This window comes from Lepidochelys kempii, chromosome 3, assembly GCF_965140265.1.
Source record: "Lepidochelys kempii isolate rLepKem1 chromosome 3, rLepKem1.hap2, whole genome shotgun sequence".
Taxonomy (NCBI): Eukaryota; Metazoa; Chordata; order Testudines; family Cheloniidae; genus Lepidochelys; species Lepidochelys kempii.
In genome coordinates, this window is record NC_133258.1 from 91,467,477 (window position 1) to 91,492,801 (window position 25,325).

The window sequence follows — 25,325 nt, forward strand, 5'->3', positions numbered from 1 at the left end:
GGCACAACCAGACAGGGGACTGAAGTCCCAAGCTGGCAGGGAAAACGGGCTCAGAGGTAGTCCCCGCACATCAGGTGGTAGTCCCAAAGGGGGTTTTGTGATCCAACCTGTCACAACATGCTCATGCATGCTCCCCATCCTATGCTGAGTGTCCACATGCGTTGTGCTGGACATGGGTATAACACAGGGTACATGCACATACCTGCATCCATACTGCAGCCACTGTTACACAACATTAATGCTACCCTCTCAGAGCAGTAACCCACGATTCTGTGCGTCACTCTATGAACTGCTTTGCAGTGTGTCATTGGTACTGTCTCCAGCCATTTGCTGATTACAGTGATCACATCACCATTCCCCTGTTACACCTGGACACATCACCATTCCCCTGTTATGCCTGGTGGAAGAGATAGAGCAATGGGCTGATTCTCTGGTATGGTAGGGTGGGATCACATCATTTTGGAAACCTGGGATGGCCAGCAAGGGCTTCAGAACATCCAAAAGAAAAAACAGACCTTCATAGAGCTGTGGGAGAAGGGTGCACCAAACCTTCAGAACCAGAACACTTGATCTGGGTAAGCCATACTGGTCCAGAAGGGAGCTGCTCTTGCCTTGTAGAAGCTGGCTACACCAAACAGCTATAGGTCAATTGCAAACTGGGATTGGAAAGTCCACTGTTGGGGTCATGGTTGTGCAGGTTTGTGAGGCAATTAACACTCTGATCTATCCCCTGGTGGTTGCCACTGGAAACAATTTCAGAAGACAGGGCTTTTGAACTGTGCAGGGACTGTCAATGGCACCCTCATTCCAGTACTTTCCCCACCACCAGGGGCAAGTGAATACGTGAATGGAAAAGGGTACTATTCACTTGTTCTCAAAAGCTTAGTGGTCCACAAAGGCAGATTCATGAACACAAACATTGGAAACACTGGAACGGTTCATGACACCAGGATGCTGAGGAGATCAGGATTATACTTGAAGGGGGAAGAAGGAACATTATTCCCCAGAAATGAGGGTTTTCTGTATGATGTGTCTGTGCCAACTGTTATTTTGTGGGACCCCTGCATACCTGCTCCTGCCTGGGCTCACGAAATGTACCCTGACCTCAATGAGCCTGGAAAAAGAGCATTCAGTTACAATCTCAGTAGCTGCATGGAGTGTGCGTTTGGTAGGCTGAAATCTAGTTGGCGCTGTCTGCCCACCCATCTGGATGCCAATGTGGCAAATGCCATTCTTAAATAATTATTGCAACCAGTCTATTTTTTTGACTGTTGAGTGTCAGCAGTGCTTACTGCACTCAGTGGCCATTATAGAGTATTAATTCCTACTATAATTGAAACTGATTAAGGTTTTTTTTGTCAGGGTTAAGTTTGTCAGGGTTTGTCAGGCTGTTTACACATAAGGCAATTGTACATGCTGTAATTGCCTGTATTGTTACTATAATTGGGTTTTGATTTTCTGTATATGAAGTAAGCCAAAAAGACATTCATCTACCCCTTTTAGACTTCTGCAGTGTTGAAAACTAGTAGTTTTCAGTTAGCACATAACACTAATTGCACTGTCCCCAGACCTCCCTTGTAGTCATGGGACTTTGGATATTTCTGAACCTGAAGTGGAGGTCGGGGACAGACAGAAAAGTGTTTGCAGTATCATGGAACTAGCGGGTTATATACCATTTGATTTCATGTGCTGTGAATTGTGGGGCCCAATCCTGAACCTTAAAACATCTTCACTTCGTCATACTTAGGAAGGAGGGTCCACCCACAGGTTAAAGAAAGTATAACGTTTATTAAACATATGAGATAGAACATGTAATTGAAATATTTTTAAAAAATAAACATCTGTACAAATGGAATGCAGTAGGGAACACGACCCAAATGTTAATGCCTCTGCATCTGTCTTCTTGCCCTCCTCCTGACAAGTGGGGAATAACAGGGGAAAATGGGGAAAACTGGGGATTAAGGGTTTGGAGAGTGGACACTAGGTGGGGTTCCAGAACTCCCACTGGCTCATCATTCCCCTCTTGGTCACACAGGGTGAGGTCTGAAGAGTCTTGCAGGCTCAAAGTTCTCCTGCTGGTCACTCTGTTGCGTTGATCCTTAAAACAGGATCCTCTGGCTCAGCAGAAGCCCGGGCAGCAGATAGAGGACGAGATGGCAGTGGCAGTTCATGGACAGGTGCAGTAGCTCCAGAAGCAGCTCCAGCAGCAGGTGGACCCCAAATTTGTTTGGCCATCAGGTCTATGACCCTCTCCATTAGGGAATTTCCTTAGGTATGCCTCCTGCTCCATGAACCAGTTCATCAATGTCTCTTCCTGCTGAAGTGCCTGATCCTCCTGTGCCCTGAGGAACTGTTCCTGGTTCTGTCTGTCTATCCCTATGAGCAGGTCCACGAGCATCCTTTGCTGTCTGTGAGGTGCTGCTCCTGCCCTCCTTATGGAATGGTTCCTTCTGAAGAGCTAAGATCCTGCCAGTTCAAAGACAAGGGTAGCATTATATATATTTTTCCTTTGGAAGCAGCTGAGACATGCCCCCACATAACATAACTTTGCTGTGGAAGGCCATGATTTGGATACTTTTCAGCATTCCAGGAAAGTGACTATTAGACTATCCTTCTAGAGGGTATATTACCAGTTTGCAATTTCTTTTTTAAAGGTTGACCAACAATTGGAGAACTAGTGGTTTTCAAGGTACCAGAATGAAAGAGAGAGGTGACTTTCCAGCCCTGTGGAGAACACCTGGCCACCTATGCCAGAGAAAGGTTTCTGCTAATGGTCACCCTCTACATATTGCTGAATGGAGGGGCTTGATCAGCCATGAAGGTGGACCAAGGAGATTTGCACTGCTGTGGAACTTCGAGACTCAGCTGGAGTTTCTGCTACACCAGAAATTTGCTCAAGTACACTTACAGGGCTGGGAGGCAATTCAACTGGAAAATGACTATATTCTCAACTAGCATTTGGAGTTTTTGTGCAAAGGGAGATGTGAACCATTCACTCCGCATGGTCAGCATCACCAGAAAATCCTAACCCTGTGCCTGCCTACAAATGATGAAATGGACTGGGAAAGAAAGACACGACAACTTTATTTGGTTCCCTGAAATTTCAGCTCACACCACAAGCCCATTGCCTCTCTACTGCAGGTGGGCATCATCTGTTTGCACAGCTGCCTGTCTGGATCCTTCTCCCACCTCTGTATCCCCCATCTTGTGCAATATGCCTCAGTGTAGGTAGAGGCCAGACACCAGGGACAGGAATGGTAAAAATTGTGTTATCTTCTAAGGAAAAAAGGACTGCTGTGAGTAACTTTTCTTCAGACAATCGAAGTGTTCCTGAATTGTGTCTGGTTTCCTTCCCCTTCCTGAACCCCCTCTACCACCCCTTCCATTCCGCGTAGCTCCCATTTGGAAGGGGATTTAAGATTGACAAGGTGGGAGAAACATAGACTGTAATCTTCCAAGGGACAGAAGAGCTGTTACTAATTTTAGACAACCAACTGTAAGTTTTCTACAATGGTCCCATCCCCAACCAGGACCTTCCCTGCCTGCTTGCCAGCCAAGAAATGCACAGAACCCGGGCACAATGATTTTCATTTATAATCTGTTTTTAAGAAATAGCTTTAGAAGCCAAATGCATAATGGCGGTTAATCAGAAATCAATAAAATCATTGATTTATAACCATGTCTTGCTCAGGGACTATTTTGGGGGTGAAAGGGAGCAGGGGCTGCATGTGGGGATGGGAGGAGTTGGAAGAGTTTGGTAAGGGGAAAGGGTGTGGCAATGCTGTGGCTTCAGCACTGTAGTTCAAACACACAGACATAGCAATGCATGGCATATCATCTATCCAGGGAGGAAAAGTCAGTGCAGAGTACTTCAAATACTCTGGATCTTAAAATCAGGAATTTAGCTCCAGAGCAAGAGGAGTGATTGGTGGAGAGGCTGCAGGATCATTGTAACTTACCAGCCTCAGGTTTCAGAGTAACAGTCGTGTTAGTCTGTATTTGCAAAAAGAAAAGGAGTACTTGTGGCACCTTAGAGACTAAGCAATTTATTTAAGCATAAGCTTTCGTGAGCTCGTAGCTCACGAAAGCTTATGCTCAAATAAATTGGTTAGTCTCTAAGGTGCCACAAATACTCCTTTTCTTTTTACCAGTCTCAGGTTCTTGTTCCTACTGAGGCTTGGTGTCCTCCTCAGGTTCATCAGGGGGCTTCCTCAACCTGCTTCTTGGGGCATAGGTGCAGAATCACATACTCTTGATCCTTGGGGTCTTTCTGGTCTTCCTCCCTGGTCCCTGCTGCCTCCTTGCCTTGGCTTCATCAGCATCCCATTGGACAATGAAGCTGGCGGGGTTGAAGAGGGGTTCACAAGCCACTTTACGTTCTGTATTGGGAGCCCTTCACAGCACTCTGTCAAGGTCCTCGTGGAAGGGGCATGCATGACAAGCTCTCCCAAAGTGACTGAGTCTTTAGCCTTCCTGTAGAGGAGCCTCAGGTGCTAGGATGCATTCCTGGCACTAGGCTAGAGTGCTGAATGCTCACCTCCTCCAGCCATCTGGTACAGGTGCATGTTTGTCATGTTTCTCAGGATGCCCAGAACTGTGCGTCACCTTGCTAATCCCCTGCATCCAGTGAGAGGGAGCGACTTCTGTTAGCCACTCAAACAATCTCCTCTGGGCTATGCCAGCCCTTACTTTACAGGTAAACAAGAGGAGCACCCAGCCCCTGAGCCTCTTTGAAGCATTCCCTGGTAATGTTCAGCCCCTTATCCACTGAACACTCACAGTGACACTGGGTCTGCTGTCCCCAAAAGAACAGCATACCCACCAGCTTGAATGATTCAACCCAGGATCAGCTTCTTGGATAACATTGCATCCCTGATTTACAGCTGTAGTGAAAACAATCATAAGTTTATTAAAGATGACGTTTTAAGAGCTAGTGAGTAAGGATAATAGACATGGAAGGGTTACAGATCAAATCATAACATGCTTTCTAGAGATTAAATTTAACAGAGCAGGCTAGCCTATCTAAGGAAGTTTATCTCACCCCAAATTTCCTTTGGGCATTTCCAACCGAGTCTGGTTGGGATTCCATTTTCATGAATGTAAACATGCTGTCTATTTACCTCCTAAGATGCAGGATACAGGCTGTCTTTTTGCCTTCTCCTTACATTTCCCAAAGTTCATTATCTGTCCCCAGTCACAGGGCAACCCCCGTGGTTCACTTTCTGGTGTCTTGTCCCCCACCCTCCATTGACTTCCCATCCCCCTTTTGACTTCAAATGTATATGGAGCTTCCATTGTGTTGGCTTACAATGCTTAATTTACATTTCGACAGAGATACATATCTTACCTCTGTCTGGAAGAAACCTGAGGATTATGAAGTTCAGTATAACAAGCTTTTGTTAGGGACTTCACATTACATCATTTATGACAAATACCAGGAAAGCGGTGTGCGAGGTGTTGTGAGTTTGTCAGGTCTGTTAGGAGTTGCTGTTACACAACAGTGAACCTTTTGCTGATTGGCACTGAGGGGTACTTGGGTCACGTTATCTGCCACTCCAGGAGAAGTCAGAGGATTGTGTAGCTCACTGATCAGCCAAGTGGCGCTCTCAGAGCAGGATCCATTGTCACTTGTATTGTTCTCTAAAAAGTGCAGCGGAAAGATGTTCCGATCCGGTCAGCACTGCATGCAACTACCGGTGAAAACGGGGGAACAGAGACCCTTGTCGATGAAGGGTCAGGAAGAAAACGTTTGAGTGCATTGTAGGAATGGGGCAGAGGACTATTGAAACTTGAGACCTGGTATATGCCCCTCACCCCTGTCCATGCTGCAAACTGGCCTGGGTCTGGGGTACTGCCACAAATGGGGTGTGTTCTTACCCTGACTCTTCAGGCATGCCAGCTTACTTGGCCGCTACTCACCTTCAGACATGTGCTTCTGGTGGTTTAGGGTGCACAGCAGGCGGGTTATGGCACAATCACACACATAGACACATGTATTGTTGCTAGAGCAGATGCACCCTACGCAGCTTGTGAGCATCTCTGCAGCTAGTCTGAATACCTAGAAAACCTCCACAGGGACTTATGAGAAATCTCTTCTATCATAACCTTTTAAAGGTCTGTGTGCCCAGCTCTTAGGGATTTGCTTGAAGAAAGTATGTAAATTTCTAACCATCAAAGTGCAAATAAAAGGGGAACAGGGTTTAAGCAGGCTCTGAAGTGCAGGAGGCCAAGCTGTATCTAAGCACAAGTCCCAGAGGCAGCTCTGTAAGTGCCTGGGGATGCTGTCAAATGGTATCTTTGCAGCTAATTAGCCCCTTGACATGCATCCCAAGGTGGGGAAAGCAATCCCATCAGTGCACTGTTTTTTTTGTTTAAAACACCAAGATAAATGTGGATGTAAAATGCAACATGATATAATGAGTCAGGGAAGGAGAGTTGTGTAAGAATGATTTTGCAGCTCCTCCTGGGCACTTCTGGTGCTGGAGCAGCAGCTCTGCTAACGGTGCAGAGGATAAAGCATGATCCTGACTCTGCACCTGGCTTGTAATGGCTCCAACCTCAAGGCAATCCTTTCAGAGAGAGCACACATATGCCAGCCAATAGCAGACATGATACTTCCCCGTGGAGTCTGGTTAGGCATGGTGCAGGGTGTGAAACTACTTGTGCCCTCTTCCCAACTGTTGCACATCTTCTCTGCCACCCAGAAGCCAGTCAGGATCTGATCTCATCTTCTAAAAGGTACAAAAAGAAAATGTTACTCCTACATAGTCCCTTGCAGCAAAGAAAGCAGCAAAACCTAAACATTTTCTACTGTCTCTTAAGTTATTATTGACATTTTTTTTTTTAAAAGTTAGTGCTTCTGAAAGGTGTCCGATTAACAACCTTGTTTAAGACAGCAGCAGAGTAAGTTTCTCCATCTGACAGCAAGCTTTAACCCTGGACTAGAGGAACCATCTCTGAGAGGGTAGCTCAGTTTCTATACCAAATCAATGCCTGGCCTCTTCTCAAGACTTCTTGCAAGTGTACCACTTTTGGGACAGCCACACTTGTCCCCTAGAAACTATTCCTCCTCTCTGTTTCCCTGCTGCTCCTAGTTGTCTTTTTTACTGATTGTCTTTATGCCCTCTCTTTACCCCATTCATGGCTTCCTGATTTCATTCATGGTGCCTCTGAAGCTTGGAAAAGTCTTTCCACAAATTGTCCTCTCTCTTCTTCCCATCCCCCTTTAAAACCCATGTCTTCCATGAACACTCCCTACCTTGTTCTTCTCACCAATAATCTGCCTATGCTCTCCCCTTGTTTGGAAATTGTCCAGTGACTCACCTCCGTTTGTCTGATCTGTCTACAAATGTAAAATCAAATCATGGGAGTGAACTAGTCTGTAGAATTATCTAAATTGATGGTGTTATACAGCATAAATGATTGTTATTAATAATACATCACAATCATCTTTGTCCACTTATTTGACAAAATGTAGTTATTTTAATTTATAATCTTTCATACCATTGCTAGTAAATGTTCTGTAATATATTTAATAAAAGTAATGAAGTCCCACTAATGAAGAACCTCACTACAGCTCGTGACTATTGAATCTGTGGTGAGAAGTGGAAAAAAGTTTTTTATGCAAATTGTAAGAGGTGGATATGAACATGGTTCTGCTGTACTATACCGCGGCTCGCTCGCTCTCTCTTTAAAAAACACATTAAGCATGCTCATGGAGAGAGAGCAAAGTCTCAAAAGTTAAATGGAAATATTCTGACATCGGTAGAAGGGAAATTTTGTTTTCTGATTCTAAGTTCTACAAGTTAAAAAATCTAATACACACAAAACTTCACAGAAGAAGCAAAACAAATTAAATCTGAAGTCACGGATTTGTGTTAGCTAGACATAGTGTAGTTCTGGATGATAAGAAAGTTGATAATTTAATTAGCCATATATTGCTGAGATAAAATAGAAGATATTTAATAACCACTGTAACTGGATTTAAAAATCACAACCTTTTAAAACATAAATCAGCCACTTTATATTGGTTATGAAAAGGATAGAGAAGGGCTAGTTTTGGCTTATATAAAGTGTTCCTTAAGACAGAACAAGATGAATACTCCTGTAAAATTTCATGAAATTGTTCTTTGATTGAAGCTGAAATCCTGGCCCTATTGAAATCACTGGAAGTTTTGCCTTTGACATCAATGGGGCCAGGATTTCACTTTGTATATTTTAGTTCAGACAGGAAAATGTGTCTTCGGGCTAACATCTGTTGGTGAAAAAGGCAAGCTTTTGAACTGCACCGAGCTCTTCATAACCCACTTCAGAAATATCACTTATGTGATGTTAGAAGAGTCAGTCCATCAAAAAATATCAAAAGAATTGCAACAATAAGCTTCATGTGATCAGCCAACTCTCAACAGTCTGCCAGAAAATGTTACACAAATCACAGCCTTAGAATATACCCTGTCTTCTCTTTCTCATCTTTTAGATTGGAAAAGAAGAATTATATGCGGCGATCTGTGGTACTATATATCAAATTTCACCACACAGTGGGTTCTTGGCTAGTCCTGAGGACACCTCTACCCCAGTATAACGCGACCCGTTATCACATGAATTCAGCTAGAACGTGGTAAAGCAGCGCTCCGGGGGCATGGGGCTGCACGCTCTGGTGGATCAAAGCAATTTGGATATAACGCGGTTTCACCTATAACGCGGCAAGATTTTTTGGCTCCTGGGGACAGCGTTACATCGGGGTAGAGGTGTACCACTTTGATTTAGAAATGTCTTAGATTTATTAATGGATACTGTCTTGCATGCACATTAATTTCAACTTTTCTAGTTTATGGAGAAAAGTTGTTGCATATGGACAGTAGACTTGTTTTTTTTAAAGGAAACTACCCTGACATTCCAAAAGGCACAAACACACACATTAGTGTACAAATATACTCACTTCGGGACTATCGAAAACAAACAAAAAAGCATATTCAGTTGTTTATCCAGCTATCGAGTTTATTCCAAGTAAGCAAAAGGGAAAGAATATCAACTTTTAAAAAACGGATTTTCTCAACAATCCCACTTGCCAGACATAAGTTAACATTAGGTATTAGCAGACAGCATTATGATGAGCTCATTTCTGTTGAAATTAGGTCTGCATACTATTGAAGAACAATTTATGAGATGAAAAAACATGAGTAGCTAATTAAGGAACCAAAAGGCTCTTGCTAATTAGTAATACTTTGCTCAGTCCTCTGTTTGTGAGATTTACAAGGCAGCAACAAAAAGATGCAGACAATAGAATTGCTCTATTTGCAGGAGGAATATGGGTGCACTGAAGTAGAAACCAAGTTACTCAGGCTTCATGTTTTAATAGTGGGCTTAGTTTTTATGCAGCTGTAAGATTGTAAAGAGAATAAAACACATCCCAGTTCACTTCTCTATTTTAAAGGAGATTTTTGTGCCAGGCCCTTTCCTTAGTCTGTGTGAGACAGCCACTTGTATACATGCTCTGGGCTAATTTCAGAGACACAGAGAGGGTGGTAAAGCAACTCTGACAATGAAATACCTAGGATTTCTTGGACTGTGGTCACTGTGATTTTAGGCCTGCATATGGAATAGAAATGGCACTGGTTTTAATGGTTGATTAGTTTCTGTTAGTAGTGACTGCAAAGGTGTTACGCTGATGGAGTGTAGTGTCCTGGTGGCAATGGACACAGGCACTTTTGTGACCCTCCATTCCTTTCTTCCTGAGAGGACTTGGAGGGGAGTGGTAGATAACTGTTCATGAGGAATAGTTTTATTAAGATAATGTTGAAGTAAAAAGAAAACGGTACAGAGTTTAAGCATAGAAGTTTCTGGTTATCAGGGAATAAGGTACAGATTATCAAGGGGTGCAAAATTCGGTTTAGGAACGGGTGGCGTAAGGAATACATAATCTGCAATCTCCCTGATTGGGGGTAAAAGTTTAACCGGTCAAGGTACAGACATTGAGCTATGGGGGTATGTTGTCCATAAAATAGTTATGTTCAGGTGTGGAGTATAATGAATAGGTACGATGATGAGGATGGATCTACCCTCATTTGGTGGGATTTATTTTTGAGCGAGTTTATGGTTCCAGTTCATGTGGTCCAATGGAAAAAGTCTCTCAGTCCCTTTCGCATAGTTGATGCACGATGTCGTACCAGCTCACACCTCCCGGTACTGTCGGTGGCCGGTGATGTGTTCAATGTAGATGTCCCTGGACCATCGGATGGTGTCCGAGACCATGAGGCACCGCATGAGCCAGGAGTAGCGTCGACTGATCCCTCAGGTCCGCAGCACACGCTCATTGCAGGGGTCCCAAGCGCCCAGGGCTCTGACGATCAGGGCATCCACCTGCATCTCGTAGCCCTTCGCTCTCAGGGTGTCTGCCAGGGAAGCGTATTTTTCCAGCTTACGAGCTCGGGCTTTGCGGAAGGCTGGGGTCCTGTTCTCAAAGGAGACCATGACATTGACGAGGATGATCTTTTTCTGGGCCTCGTCGGTGACTACCACGTCAGGTCGCAACTGGCTGTCAGTACCGGGGATTACGCAGTTCACGGTGACCTCCCCGAGGCGCGGTGCGAGGGCTTTCACTAGGGGGTTCTGGATGGCATTGTGGCGCAGCTGCCAGGCTCTGGAATGGGGCTTGCAGCTCCACAGGACGTGGGGCAGGGTCTTGTTGGAGTAGCTGCACTTCCTGCAACGCTAGTCTCGGTTCCCGTGGCGGACGGCTCTGTTGAGCGGGACGCAGTTGAGCCGGGCATGGTGGATGAACCGCCCGTCGGCGAAATGGGTGAAGCCGCCCCCCAGCGAGGAAGTGGTTGCTGGCATCCCACTTGCTGGTCAGTTTGAAGGCTTTACCCTGGTCCGGTTTACGCTTCAAGGTTTCCATGTATCACTAGCGAGTGGATGGCTGCCTTCAGGGTCCTCTCCAGCAGGCCCCTGGTGCTCAGGGTGATGATGGTGTTGTTGTCAGACCTGATCTGCGGCACCAGGACTCCCAGCTCCTGGCGCTCCTCGCACCACTCCCAGCGGCAGCCAACGCGCTTCCCCAGGTGAAGCATGGCATTGCGAGCGCAGGACCACAGTGAAGCGATGTTGCACCAGTCCCGTCCGAATTTGCCATCCAAGGAACCGCTCAGGAAGCTGGCGGTGTCTCGGTTGGAGAGGGGCTCTGCCGATCCGCTTCTTTCTAGTACAGTAAGGTCCTAGCTCATCATCCCCTCTCTCTCCACATTCCCTCTCCCCCCACCCCATGTTTGTGTATATGAGACTGTTAGGAAATATAGAGGCACTTTCAGCTGAAGTATCTTCAGCATCAGGATGAAACTCTCTGTACGTCTGTACAATATCTTGTTGGACCTAGATGGTGTGTTTATAACACCACAAATTGACAGAAGGCTGATTAATGACACTTGTCACCATAATGTCAGTTTGCTTCCCAAGGGATAGAGAAAAATACAAGTTTCCTTTCTACTTCCCTCATTGCACTCAGTTACTGCTTTTTCCTTTTAAATCTTCTACTGTCCTCGCCTACTAATCATTCTCCATCTGTCCTTCCTTAACACCTCCTTTTGCTTGCTCTTCTCTCTCTCTTTGCTTCTGTTAACTGTCTTTACTTGCACAGGAATGCTAAGTCACCCCAAAGGAGTTTTACACTTCATACTCAAGACAGTGGGATTTGTGGCTTTTAGCATGGGCACCATTGCCTCCTGAGAGTCCTCTTACAGTTTAGTATGGCTCTGTTGTGGCATGCCTCAGGTTCCTCCCTCAATGAGGTAAACAGCCTGGTCAAGGAGAAACCAAAACACTCTACTTTACAGTCGTATGTCTCCCTTCAATAAAGCCTTCTGAAAGGAGCACTTGTACAATGGTTTAAAGGCTCTTACCTCAGAACCCTGATAAAACTCAGAAGTCCCCAAACAAGTCTCTAGGTTCCAGCAGCAATTCGTTCTCCTGTAAAGCCTCAAGTTTTTCCACTGCCTGGAGAGTTCTGAAGTCTCTCCCCCATTTACTCTACCTGGTCTCCCTGCCTGTGTAGTTTTTACCTAGTTCAGCTCTCCTCCCCTGGAGCTTCCTTTCTCTTCGGGAGTCCTTGCCAAACTGAGGTCCTTAGCTTTTTTCCACACTCAGGTACTTCTCTGCCTAATTAAATAACTCCCAGATGACCCTGAATTGCCTCATTCTCCCTTGTGGAGCCTGTCAGAGGTTGGCTGAGGATCCTTGACCCCTTCCGAGGGCCAGCCACCCTCCAACATGCCTATTTTGATCTTCTCAGCTCATGAGTTCCCAAACCTCAGTCCTGTTGCCAAGAGCCTGGTTCCCTGATTTCATGAGTTTCACCCATGAGAAATGGAGCTCTCAATGGAGATTACTACTGCAGAGAGGGGAGTACTCTGAGGCCAGCTTGACGGAGAGCCATGATGTTTAACACTGAATATCACCCCATATTCTCTGGAGAGCCAACATGGTAAGTGTGATGAGCTCCAAGTGATTGATGTTCCTGAGGAAGAGAACTAACGCATTCTGGACTAAGTGAACCTTTTTAATATTGCTGCACTCATACGTAGGTGCAATGGGTTGTAATTGTTTGTACTCGTGGTCACAAAGTCATGGATCACTGAGACTACACCTACGATAAGATTGTTTACAGTCTTCCATCTAACCTTACATGGAATAATCCATTTTCATCCGTTCAACAGCAACAATGAGATTAGGAGGACTCCATAGTTGCAGGCTGATTTAACAATCTGGGACCAGACTCCTTTGATGGACAGCAAGGTGGTTGCTGTGATGGCTAAGCCCACAGTGAGATTGCCTTTCCACCACTATCACCTCCTAACTTTTCAGCCTCAGCTGCATTTGATCTCTGTCAGGCAGAATAGTCAGGGGTGGTGCTATTTTTGCATCAGAAGTTAAAAACAAAACAAAAAACAAAGAACCACACAGTTGAGTATTTTCTCCATACTGCATGCATTTTAAACTGTACCAGCTCCCAGTTTGGAGTCCCATTTCTATTTGATGTAAATGTTAAAAAGGATAGAGGGGAGAATATTGAGCCTTTTGGTACTCCACAGGATATTGCTCTAGAGATAAAAGAACAGTTGCCCATAACCACGATCTGTGAACACCTGAACTGGAGCCATTTCAGAGCCTTCATGTCAACAGTCTGCTACACTGTCAATGTAGGACAGGGATCAGCAACCTTTGGCACGTGGCCCATCAGGGAACTCCACTGGTGGGCTGGGACAGTTTGTTTACCTGCAGCATCTGCAGGTTCGGCCGATCGCAGCTCCCACTGGCTGCAGTTCACTGTTTCAGGACAATGGGGGTTGCGGGAAGTGGCGTGGGCTGAGGGATGTGCTGGCTGCTGCTTCCTGCAGCCCCCATTAGCCTGGAACAGCGAACCATGGCCAATGGGAGCTGAAATTGGCCGAACCTGCAGATAAACAAACCATTCCGGCCCATCAGCGGATTTCCCTGATGGGCCGTGTGCCAAAGGTTGCTGATCCCTGATGTAGGATGATAGCACGCCATGGCTTACCATACAAAATGGCACAGACAGATCCAGAAGAATGAGTATGGTCATTTTGCCTCATGTACAGACTAGAGGTCATTTGTAAGTACTACCAATGATGTTTCCATTCAATAAGATTGTATGACTCCTAATGGCGGGATACTGACAGGGGCCAAGCATGTTTGGAGGTGTTTCTTTGCTATTTTATTTTGCTCAAAAATGGGAGGTTTGACATGAGGCAGTAATAGGCAAGGTCTCTTGGGTTCTGAAATGGTTTCTTGAGAAATGGCAGGACCATGGCATACTTTATGGTGGATGGTAGGTTTCCTTTTCAAATGTGGCATGGGTGAACTCTCTAGATGGTCCCAGAAATCACTCATCAGCCATGATAAGAATAGGTCCAACTCACCCCAAAATGTGCCCAATTCTATGAAATGGAAAGGCACTTATTCCAGAGGGCTGTTGCGGTCCACAGAGGAAGTCCTAGATGTGGTTTACCATCTTGAGGTGTTACCAGTTATTCAAATTGCAGCAGCCCTACATTGCCACAGACTTCCTGTGTGACCTGGGGCAAGTCACTTAGCCTCTCTCAGTCTCAGTTCTCCATCTATAAAAATGGGGATAACAATACTTCCCATACTCAAAGTGGTGTTATGAGGATAAATATATTAAACATTGATGTGCTTTGAGATCTACTGCTGAAAAAGGTGCAAAATAAGAGTTAGGTATTGTATTACATTATTAAAAAGATATGACAGTTGTGCTCTGTATGCTTCAATGGCTCCCAGGTAATTTCTGTGTACAATTTAAGGTGTTGTTCTTAAACCATTAAATGAGTTGGATTCTGATCGCTTTAAAGGCCACCCATCTTGTCATGAGATACTGTAGTAATTGAGTTGTAAGGCACATGAGTTAGCATTCCCTTGATTTATAGAGGAGGGGGCTGGAAGCAGAGAATTTTCACTGAGGGGCTATTATTTACAGAAGCCAGGTCTTAAAAAAGCACAAATGTGCTAACGTCCAGTTCATGCTACAAGCTCTATTTGTTCTCGGATGCTTGTTGATGGGAGAGTGGTTCTGGTAGTGAAGGGATCCCAGACCCGAGGTGGGGACATTTCTCTCTCACACACAAAAAAGAAAGACCACAGGAGGTAATTATTTCTGCTTGTCAAACTACAAAGAAGAAACCATTAAGCAATGTTCTACTTGAGTAACTTATTGAATGCTTTATGCACCTGGCACTCACTTGTCCCTGTTTCCCCAAGAAAGCTGTTTAACATTTAATCTTTTCTCAGAGGTTAGACTTTTATGCTATTTTGGGTAGTTACTTTCTGCTGTCTTCAAGTTTCTCTAGGCATCTGGTATTCTTCAATTCCTGCCTTGAACAACAACTAGTTGCTGCATCCCACACCCATTTTGGCTGCATTTCATTAGGGGTGAATCCTGTGTAGTTAGTGTCCCCCTTGCATACCTTTAGCATAAAAGGTGTTATATAAAATGTACCAATTAGGATTACACAAGAAAAAAAATTATTTTTTAAGAAGTGAATAGTAGCTAAAAAGTCTTCAATTACTTTTGCTTAAATTCTAAGAGAAACTTCTTAATACAGTCACCTATTTCAATACTAAATTTACATAAGCTCACAAAAGTTTACACGTTGTTTTATTTTTGGGGAAAACACAATGCCAGCATGGCTGTATGTTGCATTTAACTTTCCAACAGTGACAAGTTATACCAAGAAAAAAAGATAAGTTTGTTAGCTAATATATTTCCAAAAGGCTTTGTACTTATCCCAAGTTATAGAACTATGAACTGTATTCCCAGAATGCCTTGTGCACATTCTAAGCTTTAGAGTGGAAATTTACTCTAGGTAAACAGTGTGTAACCCCTGTTCCTTGTATGTGTAGGAACTGTCAGAAACACAATGTACATTCTGAACTATGCTTGTCAAATATAAAGTGTTGCTAGGTGTGGTTAGCATAGATGCTAGGGTACTGGTGCCAATGTCTTTCTGCTAGATAAGAAGAGGTAATGTTGATACTAATAAAGTGGAATTTTCTGTTCTAAACAAGGGGGTATAACATATGAGCCAAACTGAGCTCATACTTTTGGAACAGAGTGAAGATGTAATCTGGAAGTCTGTTCTCCAGATTGGTATGCATTTGCCTTTGTATACTGTGCTGATCTATCTTTGATTAATAAACTGATTGAACCTGGTTATCTGATGTCTTAATAAAATTACTGAACCCCTAAACAAGTTAAAATTCTCAAGGGCACATACCCACATCAGTACAAGATAAGTAGCTGCAGACTGAAAGAACAAAGTGTACTTCTGAATTTTAGAAAATTAGAAAAGTTATGTGGCCACAAAAAACCTAAACCATAACCAAGACTTAATGGCAAAAATTCTTGTACTTTTTAGTTCATTCATCAGCTTGTGCCTTAGAGCAATACAGTAACTGTTTTCGAAAAGCACACTTGATCACATAATTAGGACTCTGTGTCTGTCACAGAAGTTGCGGAAGTCACGGATTCCATGCCTTCCTGCAACCTCTGAGACTTCTGCAGTGGCCAGCGTGGCTGGCCCCAGGACCAGCTGCTCAGGTGGCCCTGGGGACAGCCACACTGGCTGCTGCTGGAGTGGTTCTGCAGCCAGCCACATCAGCTTCTGCTGCAACTGCCCCAGCCACGGCTCTGGTGGTAGCTGGCCCCAGGGACCACCTGAGCAGCGGCTGATACAGCTGGCCCCGAGGACTGCCTGAGCAGCGGTTCCAGGAGTGGTGGGAGCAGTGACTGACCCCGCGACTCCCCCACATTGGCAGCTTGAGGGGCCACAGATCCCCCAGGGCTCCCACCCCATAATGCCCTCCCCAGATTCAATCAGGGGTATTTATGGTATAAGTCATGGACAGGTCATGGGCTGTGATTTTTTGTTTTTTTGCTTGTGATCTGTTCATGACTTTTACTAAAAATACCCATGATTAAATCATAGCTAATGGAGAAGGGAGGGGCTTTAAGGAGAGATTTAAAGAGGATTCGTCACACAGCTTAGTAGTAATTTTTGAGTGGGTTTGGAAATATAGGAAGTCGGAGAAATTGCAAAAGAAATTATAAGAACCTGTTTCTATATACTAGTCTGAGCCTCCTGAAGTTAGGAATTTAAGATCTTAAGAGGGGGTTGTCATACCCAATACAAGATTTCAACAGAGCAAGGCTATTTATGGCCATGTTTCCAGCAGAGGATAGATTACCACAAGCGAGATGTAGAAAAATGTTTACTGTCAAGAATGATGCCGTAAATTTCTGCCCCAACAGCAAAAGTTAATGTCTGAATAAAAGACTGACAGAGTCAAGCGACTTTTTCTACAGGAGGGGAACTTCATTCTTTGAGGCATTTGTAATCAGGAAGTTATGATTGCCTTCTGATGATTGCTCCAAAACCAAAGAGGGATAGAAGTGAGGTAATGTATCAGGTGCTAGACTAAACAGAAATGGTTTCCAAGGCTGAAAATATCAATGGGCTCACAAAATGCAGAGACGGAAAAGACTGATGATATAATCTGGATCACCTCCCTGGTGGTGGTGGTGGATTGTTCCCCATTATACATTTGCAGTACTAATATTTTATCCACTTGAGTGAGATGTCTAGATGCAGAAGAAAGCCAAAGGCAAAGCCTTGAGGCATCTTATACCAGAGGAGACAAGAGGAAGATGTAAAGCTTCCACCATGTGGTTTGACATCAGACCAAGCTAGGAGAGAATGCTGAAGATACTGGACCAGATATCCATGAAGTATGCAATGGAAGTCAGACGGCTGTTCAAAGAAGAGTCACCTTAGCACTCCCATTCTTGGGTCCCCAGGCTGATGCCCTGAAATTCCTTTAGCAACCACATGATGCTTTAACAGCCCCAACTGTGTGAACTAGCAGCTGGAAAGCAGCAGACCATAAGGACATCTGGCCATGACTCCTATGTCAAAAGCAAGGAATGGCAGCTGACAAGTCTTTGTGGTATCAGAGAATCCTTTTTTGCACTGGGTAATATTGCTGGGGAGGTGACTACACTGGTTTTATGGCCAGGATCCACTGACAATACAATAAAAAGTGGCACCTACAAAGAATTTTGCTTTTTGACTCCATGCCAGAGGTACTCAAGAATAGTAGCAGCTTAGTGCTACTCTGATCAATAGTGTGAAAGTAGCACAGTGCTCAAGTAAGATGAGAAGAGAAAGGAATCAATACTGAGATGTAGGTCATTAAGCACCTGTAGAAGGTCAATATCTGTACTGTGAAAGGTTAAATGCCTAACTGAAATCAGCCAAAAGGTGGAGAGCGGATAGAAGTTAAAAGATGAGTTTTTCAAAAAGAAGGGTGATAACAGTGGTTTTGAATACAGGGAAACAGCCCGTGAAGATGGAGTAGCTGATGATGGCAGAGAGATATAAGGGCCAATCATGAGGCTTTAGAATGGAATAATTTGGTGTGGAAGGGAAGTCTGTTCACTATATTGGTTCACAGATGAGGCTGCATTTCAGTGAAAGCAGGAAGAGAAGGGAGTATTGGGCTGAAAGTGGATCAAGAGATTATGCACAAACATCCATTTACAGTTTAAATGGAATTGTTTGGCAGTTATGTAAAACAGTGGCATGACTTTCAACAATTTCACAATTTATTACTGAAAACTCAAATCAGAAGTTAATAATAATTGGATTTTCGGGCATTTCTACATTCCAATTAAAAACCCGCGGCTGGCCTGTGTCAGCTGACTCAGGCTTATGGGGCTTGGGCTAAGGGTCTGTTTAATTGTGTAGATGTTAGGGCTTGGACTGGAGCCCAGGGTCTGGAACCTCACAAGGTGGGAGGGTCCCAGTCCTTGGGCTCCAGCTTGAAGCTGAATATCTATACCATCGTTAAACAGCCCCTTAGCCTGAGCCCAGCGAGCCTCAAGTCAGCTGACATGGGGCAGCCAGGGGTATTTAATTGAAGTGTAGACATTCCCTTAGACACTTTATAACCATTCAGATATAAACCCTCTGAAGCCCAAGGGCCCAATCCTTGGATTTGGAACCTGCTCTTTGATGCAGGACCTACTCCTTTCAATCTGGGGTTGGACAAGGCTGGTTTAGTCTCAAACTTAAGATAAAGCAGCCAAAAGTTTGTTCCCCAAGCTAAAAGTTTGTTCACCTGAGTCCAGCCGCTCTTTGACTACATTCCTTTTCACAGACACATCTCCAAGCTAGGTCAGGTAGAGAGGGAAGGGGAAGAACAATAGGAGAAAGAAGAGTTGGTGGATGCAGCAGTGTGGGAAGAATAGGAGGGAAAGTTAGATGGAGACAGTGGAAGGAGCTATGAATCTTGCCTATTTACAGTCTTGACTTGAAGATCTACTCAATGTCATGTGATACAGCATGGCCAGAAGGCAGCAGGAGAGTGATATAGGAGAAATATGTAAGTCCCAGGATGAGAAGCCTTATTCCCTGTAGAGGGAAGAAAGGTTTCTAAAGATTAATTAAAAGCACCTGAAGCCAATTAGAGCACCTGAAGCTAGTCACCTGATAAAACCCCCCAGCTTCAATCAGCCAGGAGAAGGAGTTGGAGCAGAGAGCAGTTTGAAGGAGTTGAAGTAGAGGAGAGTTTGGAGAAGTGCCGTGGCTGGCTAGAAGACCAAGACCCTAGGTAAAGAGACACCTGGCTTGTGCAGAGAGAGAGAGAGAGAAAGCAGGAAGCCCCACAAGCTGAAGAGCAGGAGAGGGAAGTAGCCCAGGGGAAGGAAGCACTAGTTCAAGTGGTTTACCACTATCCCTAGGGCCCGTGGGCTGGGACCCGGAGTAGAGGGTGGGCCCGGGTCCCTCCCTCTCCACTACCCTTCTATGGGTTACCAGTGGGACAGTAGATACCCTAGTTCAGGGGCAGGAAACTGCGCCCTGAACCCCCCTCCCTCCCCAAGAAGAGGAAGCGCGGGACCCATCATATTCATACCGGCAATTTGCTACAGTCATTTAACACCTCCAAAACCAAACATCGGTCACTGCTCCTCTAATGCAACTTGGCACATGGCTTAATCCATATTTGTAAAATAAGTGTTTTCAAAATAGTGTATTTAATCATTTGGTTAGACTTTCCACTAGATAAAGATTATATTTTTCATTTAATAGCACTTTGTACATAGTTAGTTGTTTCCTCCTCCTATTTGTGTGGTCCTGTGAGACAGCAACACGGAGACAAATGCATTTTAAAAAACAGAAAGATGTGGATGTAAAACAATGTATTGGCAAGTGGATTTTGAGGCAGGTGCATTATCTTAAATAACTTTTTTTTTTAAATTGACTAGTGTGTCTAAATTAAGAAGCCCTTAGTTTTAAAGTGATATTTAGAAATATGTCCTGTAAAAATCAAAATTATTTCGCTTACCAGATGTTTTTGGAGTTGACTGTGGTGCTCTTTATTAAAAAGAAAATAAGAATAAGCTAAAATATATTAAACAAAAAATCTGTTAATTCAACATTAAGGTTGAGATCTTAATCACCCTCACTCAAAAGCTGCAAAATGCAGTCACAGTTCCCATGACAACTGTCCCTCTATCCTCTAGTACATACACTAATGATAACCTTTCATTACATGATCACATAACACTGGGCAATCTGACAGCCTTGTCATTTCAAAAGCAGTGTTTACTGTATTCCTAAGCGGGAACTAGTTGAAGTCTGCTTGTGATCCCCACACCATGCATATTCTGATCATTCTCAGAACTGACCTTCTTTTAGATCATTCCCAACTACCCTGTCATCTCTGTCCGCCCAATTTCCTGTATCTTTTTTCATTTTGTTTTCTGTTGGTTACCACATTTTTGCCCTTTTTTTGTTACTAATAAATATTTCTTCAATAGGACTGATTTAGTGTCCACAGATTTTTGTTATAGCAGCAATTCTATACCCTATTTCACAGACATTAATTGGTACCCTTTGATTAATTACAATACCTTAGCAAGTTATTAACAGTATTCTGCATTTATCAGAGCTACTGATCAGAATTCAGCAGAACAGTGTCCCAACCAGGGCTATGAAGCAGATTACTGCATTTCTTCTGCACTTATTTACAAGCCTCTGAAATACTTACTGTAATTCTTGTAAGATCAAGACCTTCATCCACTTAGTAATACAAAGAATAAACTAACAAAATGAACAGATATATTAAAAGACTTTATTCACAATAGAGAAATTTTTACAAATATAGTTCTTAAAAATTAAGCATCTTGATCTGTTATGTCTCTCATTACGTCAGAGATTTATATAAAGGTGGAAAAGACTAAATGGAATATGTACAAATCAAAAACAATAATGGAGAGAAATGGATAATACATATGATGAAGTCACCATAGAAACAGTGAGTCATTGGGTATTGTAGAACTGTCATACAACAAACATATGTAATATTCATTCCACAAACAATCAAAACAACTGTTGTTTTTGCAACTTAATTTAAGTGCCATTTAAATTATTCACCATTTAGAATTTAACATGTAAACTTAACTGAACTGTTATATGCTGAAAAGGAATGAGAGTTTAGGCAATGTCTTCACAAAGATATTTGATACACTGTTTACAGTTTTTCAAAATTCAGCAGTTTCTCTTCCATCTGAATTATCAATTACATATACAGTGGCCTTTAAATCATCAGTTTCCACAGAGTTAATTTCATATTGTAAATACTAGGAAAATACCATTTTAGCTGTGTGGTAACTGTTGGTAAAAGCGGACTGATTAAATGGTGATCACTAGAACATTTCACACTTTGGTGTTTTGGGGTTCTTTTTTAAAAAAATCAATATTCCTGAACTTACAAAATAGGGTATTCTTACAGTTGGCAAACTCTACAGGTTGTACAATCTTCTTGTCTACTTACATAGTTTACAAAAGGTACAATACAGTGCAGTTCGTACACCTGAATACCAAATATGTTGTCAGCAACAGAATCACGTATCAACTTTGTGCTCTTTCAAATCATAACCCGCAAACCAGAAAAATTACACTCTTCAAAATTTCTGTATTCCAGGGAAATCAACATGAAATTTAAATATCTAAACACTTAGAACCCAACTTATACAACCATTTTGCATTCTTTACCTTTATTTGCTGGGAGTAAGGGAAATTTGTATGTACAATAAATTTCCCGCAATTTGTCCCAAGATCACTAAGGGTGTAGAAGACCCTGATCAAGAAAATGTAAAAACCAGGTTTACAAAACACATGTCTCCAAAATATGTTTTTTCTGATTTTATTGGTTTTATCATCTGACTAAAAGAAATGAGACCCACAGAAGCGCGCACACGAAAATTACACAGCAGGCAGGACAAGATGTTTATGGAGTAACTGGATAAAAATTCAATATTGCCTTTTTTTTTTTTTTTTTTTTGGAGTGGAAGGAAGTGAAAAAATTAGTTGTACTCCAAAATTAGATGGACTTGTATTCCTTTTAAAACCACCTTGTATTATATTGGTGCATCTCATAATGAAAAGGATGACATAGTTAATATCCTCAAACGATACAAATCCTGGCCCACTGAAGTCAATGGGAGATTTACCGTGCATTTTAATGGAGCATGGTAAATTATCGAATACAAGGCACCTAAAAATGTGGATACCTTGTCACTGATATTTTTTTTAATGAATACACATATGGATAACGAAGGCTCAAATCCTGATCTGAGCACTGATTAAGAGTAGCCAGGCAGGGCACCGGGCAAGTGTGTGTGTGGCACAGGAATCTCCCTCCACACCCAGGTTGTGTAGCCCCCAGCAGGTCCTCTCTGCAGGCTCAGCCTAATGATGCATTGCCTTACAAAGGCTTTATGTTCTCGCCAAACCCCAAAGGGGGAGGATTAGCCTACTAGTGGATCCTCCAGCCTTGCCTCCACCCAGGCAGATTGCGTGGGATATACACCCTTTTCTGTACCAGCGGAACAACACATGTGTGGCTGTAAACGGCCCTTTGCATCTGCAGAGGAGGGGACATGGATTTCTCCAAAATGCAGGACATGATGGTAATAAGTTTCCTTTGTTCCTAATTTTTACCTGAAAAAGCCCTATGTTGCAGCACTTCCAGCATTAAGGGGAAAAAAAGGGTTCTTGTTCTTTTGTGAAAGAAGATCTATACCTAATTACAGTTGTGGAACCATAGTGCCTAAATAACTAAGCAGGACATTTGAGTCATCATATGCACTTATTTAAAAGAAAATTGAGAATTACTGTTCTGAACCATGTTGGCTTCTTTGCAGTCACATCATCTAATAGTGTGCTTTTGCATGCTGGGAAGCCAGTGGTCACATCCTACTCTGAACATACAGTACAGTCACCCTGTCTGCAAAAGTTAAGTTCCTAATATCTATATGAATTATTCATTTAAACTATTCCAAAATGCATCTCAATAGAAAAGGAATTGTGCCTGATTTTTCCCTTTGGTGACTCCATTAAAAGTAGCTTTTCTTGGTAATCAAGGTCTTATGTCTGAAGAATACTTTTAAACAGGTTATATTTCTATAACTTTGGTCATCCTTGGAAGAAAGAGTTCTGGGCTACCAAAATGTACTAATTCTCTGCTGGTCAATTTCCATCTTCCAATGCAAACAATACTTTTTTTTTTTTTTTATAAAGACAAGTTTCCTTTGAGCTATTCAGAACTCCTGTTCTGATAATCTTTTTATACTACTTTGTTCCACCTGACTGTCTTAGGTCACAATCTAAACCAAATGGAATTGTTGAAAAGTAAGATCACAACAGATTAAAAAATCATCTCCCCTTCTCTGATTAGAATAATTTGTAGCCTTTAGAAAGGATTTCATAACATCTTATTTATCTCACACATCCAAACGAAAAAGCTAACAGATTACGTAAATACCGATAAACAAGATATGATTCCCTTTTTAATAATTCAATAATGCCAGTTTTTCAAATTGTTTATTTTGCTCTTACCAAACTGATTATAGAAGTGATAGTAACTCTAGCTAGAAAATGGAAGAAACAATTCAGTTTGCAGTGATATTCTAAACCAAACAAAAACAAAAATGTGAGTTTTAATAAAAACTAGGATCTGTCCAACTAATGTAATGGATTTGTAAAAATGTTTAGGTTCAATTCAAAGTATACTGCAGTTTTAAACAGAATTGTGTCTGCATCAGATTAAACTATTCCTATGTAGACTTCACTGATAATTAAAAACTTCAGAAGATATTTTACCAATTGATAGACCCGCATAAGAAGAGGCTGTCACACAGTTACAAGATTTGTCTCAGGTGACAGACAGACAAAACAAAATTAACATAGAACAACAAAAAAAGCTCTTTATACTTAATTCTTTATGGCTTTTTGCAACATGGCAAAATATTACAGCTTAAAGCAGACATCTCCTCACAGAGGAGGAAAGAATTTTGCAGTCAAAACAAAAGTGAAATAGGAAACAAGTCACATGCAGACCCCTCTCTTCTATTTGGCAAAGATGACACTGCAGCTTAATGAAGTCTAGAGACGTCAGATTTCTTAAAAAAAAAAAGTGGTTCAGCTGGAAAAATAAGATTAAAAGTTTTGCTGTAATGAATTTAGGTCCATTCATAAATCTTTACTGGCAAATATAACAGACTGCAAAAAGGTTGGCTTAAAACTCAGGAATTTAAGTAAAACTGCATCGTGTGCCCAATATTGGAAAGAAATTTCTAAGGAATGAAACAAAAATTAACTTAACATTGTTTTATTTGTGTTTTTCTTCCTTCTTCCCATCATCTCTGTGAAGAACTGGTAGAGGGTGAGCCTCAGTGTTGAAGATCCAATGTTCAAAAGGAAGAAGATCATCGTCAGAAAACAGTAAGTATAAGTACCTGGCAAGAGAAAACAGGTAACATGAGAGCACCATGAAATAACCTCAGGTTTAAACAAGAGAAAGATGGAACTAATTCATTTTCATGGATAAATATTAACTCCCCACTTCTATTGATGGAAATATTAGGTAGCAGATCTAAAGTAAAACATTATCAACCAGTGACAGTTACTAACGTTTTGGCACCAAGCATTGAGACTACTTAATTAAAATTGGCTTCACTGCTTGACAGTAGCAGGTGGTGATGTAAAAATTTCTGTTATGATAAACAAAAAAGATATAAAGTCTAGGTTCTCGAAGTTAAACAGCACTTCTTTTTCTGTTTCATTCTTTTTGGTTACATATTATTACAGCAATACACAGTCATGACAAGCTTTTATAAATGACCACATGCATCAAAAGAAAACTGAGTGCATGTACTGCATCACAAATCCTGTTTGCCTTACTCATAAGAGCATGATTTGGTTCAAGGTATGATATTTAGATTAAAAACAGGAATTGGAACAATACCGTGGATACGTTTACTAAATAGGACTATATTAATACTAATAATAATCACCATTAAAAGCAACAACACTTACTCACTGTTATACACAGAGATCTTGGAGATACTGTAGTATATATATAAATTGTACACTCAAATACTACTGCATGGGAACTGTTGGCAAATGCTGACCTTTTAATTCTTACCACTATACTTAACCTTTTAAAGTACTTTACATTTTTCAAATTACAAAGTTTTATAGCAAAATATAATCAAAATAGTTTTTAGAACCCCCTGTATCTTTCTTTACCTTTGTCATTCAGTGCACAGTGCAGTTGGCACTTTCAGCTGAGGTTGCCACATTGGCTGTCTACACTAGGATTTGTCTGAAAAGGTTTCCGAATGTTGCTAACACAGGTGGAACTTCCCTGGTGACAGGAACAGTGTACACAAG

At 42.3% G+C, this 25,325-nt stretch overlaps 1 protein-coding gene across 1 annotated transcript in view; it reads right to left on the minus strand.

Moving 5' to 3' along the window:
- Positions 1 to 20,707: 20,707 nt before the first annotated feature.
- The window catches only part of MAN1A1 (mannosidase alpha class 1A member 1), a 215,514-nt gene continuing 210,896 nt past the window's right edge, over positions 20,708 to 25,325 (minus strand). Inside the window, exon 12 of the mRNA XM_073337170.1 lies at positions 20,708 to 24,388. Coding sequence (XP_073193271.1) covers positions 24,262 to 24,388 — 127 coding nt within the window. The 3' untranslated portion in view covers positions 20,708 to 24,261. The remainder of the gene's footprint in view (positions 24,389 to 25,325) is intronic.